The 1,489-nt window shown below is 46.9% G+C and overlaps 1 protein-coding gene across 1 annotated transcript in view; it reads right to left on the minus strand.

Annotated features, from left to right (window-relative positions):
• Nucleotides 1–730: 730 nt before the first annotated feature.
• col14a1a (collagen, type XIV, alpha 1a) overlaps nt 731–1,489 on the minus strand; it is a gene marked incomplete at its 5' end in the record, with an annotated part of 165,078 nt that continues 164,319 nt past the window's right edge. Inside the window, one exon of the mRNA XM_063217544.1 lies at nt 731–810. Coding sequence (XP_063073614.1) covers nt 782–810 — 29 coding nt within the window. The remainder of the gene's footprint in view (nt 811–1,489) is intronic.

A 1,489-nucleotide genomic window follows, 5' to 3' on the forward strand; every position in this document is an offset into this window, starting at 1 on the left:
GTTCTGGTACGGGTTCGGAGCCGGAGCCGGCCCGCCAAAGTTGCGGTACTGGTTGTTGGAAGCGGGGCCACCAGCGTAGGGGTAGGAGTTAGGAGACAGCTGTTGCACTGTGGTGGGGGAACAGCTCTGGGTCAGTTTGGATCATTTGGTTTCTCTTTTTGAAAGAGTCTTTGCTCACCACCAACACCACCACCACCATGTTTTAGTTGGGCAGGAAGTGTTAGTGGAACAGGAGAGGAGAGGGGGAACAGGAAGGCACAGTATCATCATGAGTGTGATGAGGGCAAAGGGCGAGTGCATAAGTGGAGGAGATATAGACAAAGTCCACAGGGGATAAAAAATGGTTGCCTGGGAGAGGACTGTGGACACATTGACGGTTGAAAGAGCGGCTGAAAGAGGACTTGGGAGATAGGTCCATCATCCAGTCAAACACCAACCAGCCCAATGCCTTTGGTGATTTCAGTCTGTTTAGAAGCAAAGGGGCAAATATGCTATTTGAGGGTATTTGCATTGAAGTAAATGGTGGTGTGTGCTGTACAGAGGCCATCCACCAATGGTCTTTTGCCATACAACCCCCCACCATGAAAGTCTTGTTTGTGTGTGTGTGTGTGTGTGTGTGTGTGTGTGTGTGTGTGTGTGTGTGTGTGTGTGTGTGTGTGTGTGTGTGTGTGTGTGTGTGTGTGTGTGTGTGTGTGTGTGTGTGTGTGTGTGTGTGTGTGTGTGTGTGTGTGTGTGTATGAGGGGGAAAGGGAGCAGCTGCAGTTGTTGTGAGTTGAGCTGCTCAGTAGTCGTTCTCGTATTGTTCTTGGCCTTGAGGTAGAACCACAGGAGACAAGACAAGGGGAGACAGAACAGCATGCCGTTAACCAACAACCAACAACTAACCACCAACCAGTCCACATGCAACAAAGAACAACAGAATAACACCACACCGATCAAGATATATAAAAGAAAAACATAAAAGAAATACCACATAGACCCAGCTTTAGAATGTTTTGGTGAAGAAACCCGAGACAGCAAAACAGTAAGTAAAATAAAAATATGTATATTATCATGGAGCGCCAAGTTAAGTCAGGCCAGAGAGAAATCTAATTTGATGTTTTTTTGCAGTCTATCAAAGTCCTTCTTGAGGAGGCTACTTAAGACAGTCTCTCTGTGGGCTCTCCGCTGCTTAACATGCTGTGTGTTTGTGGCATGCACATTGTGGTTGTGATGCTGGCAGTTGTAAATGCTGACTGGGATTGTTTGTTTCTATGGTCCCAACGACACATTGTGGCCGCCTCACCACACACACACACACACACACACACACACACACACACACACACACACACACACACACACACACACACACACACACACACACACACACACACACACACACACACACACACACAAACACAAACACACACACACAGCCTTCATTTACACAGCCTTTATTTATGTGCCATTGTAAATTACACAATGACAACAAAGGCTTTCTATTCTG

This window comes from Engraulis encrasicolus, chromosome 2 (genome assembly GCF_034702125.1).
Source record: "Engraulis encrasicolus isolate BLACKSEA-1 chromosome 2, IST_EnEncr_1.0, whole genome shotgun sequence".
NCBI classification, from domain to species: Eukaryota; Metazoa; Chordata; class Actinopteri; order Clupeiformes; family Engraulidae; genus Engraulis; species Engraulis encrasicolus.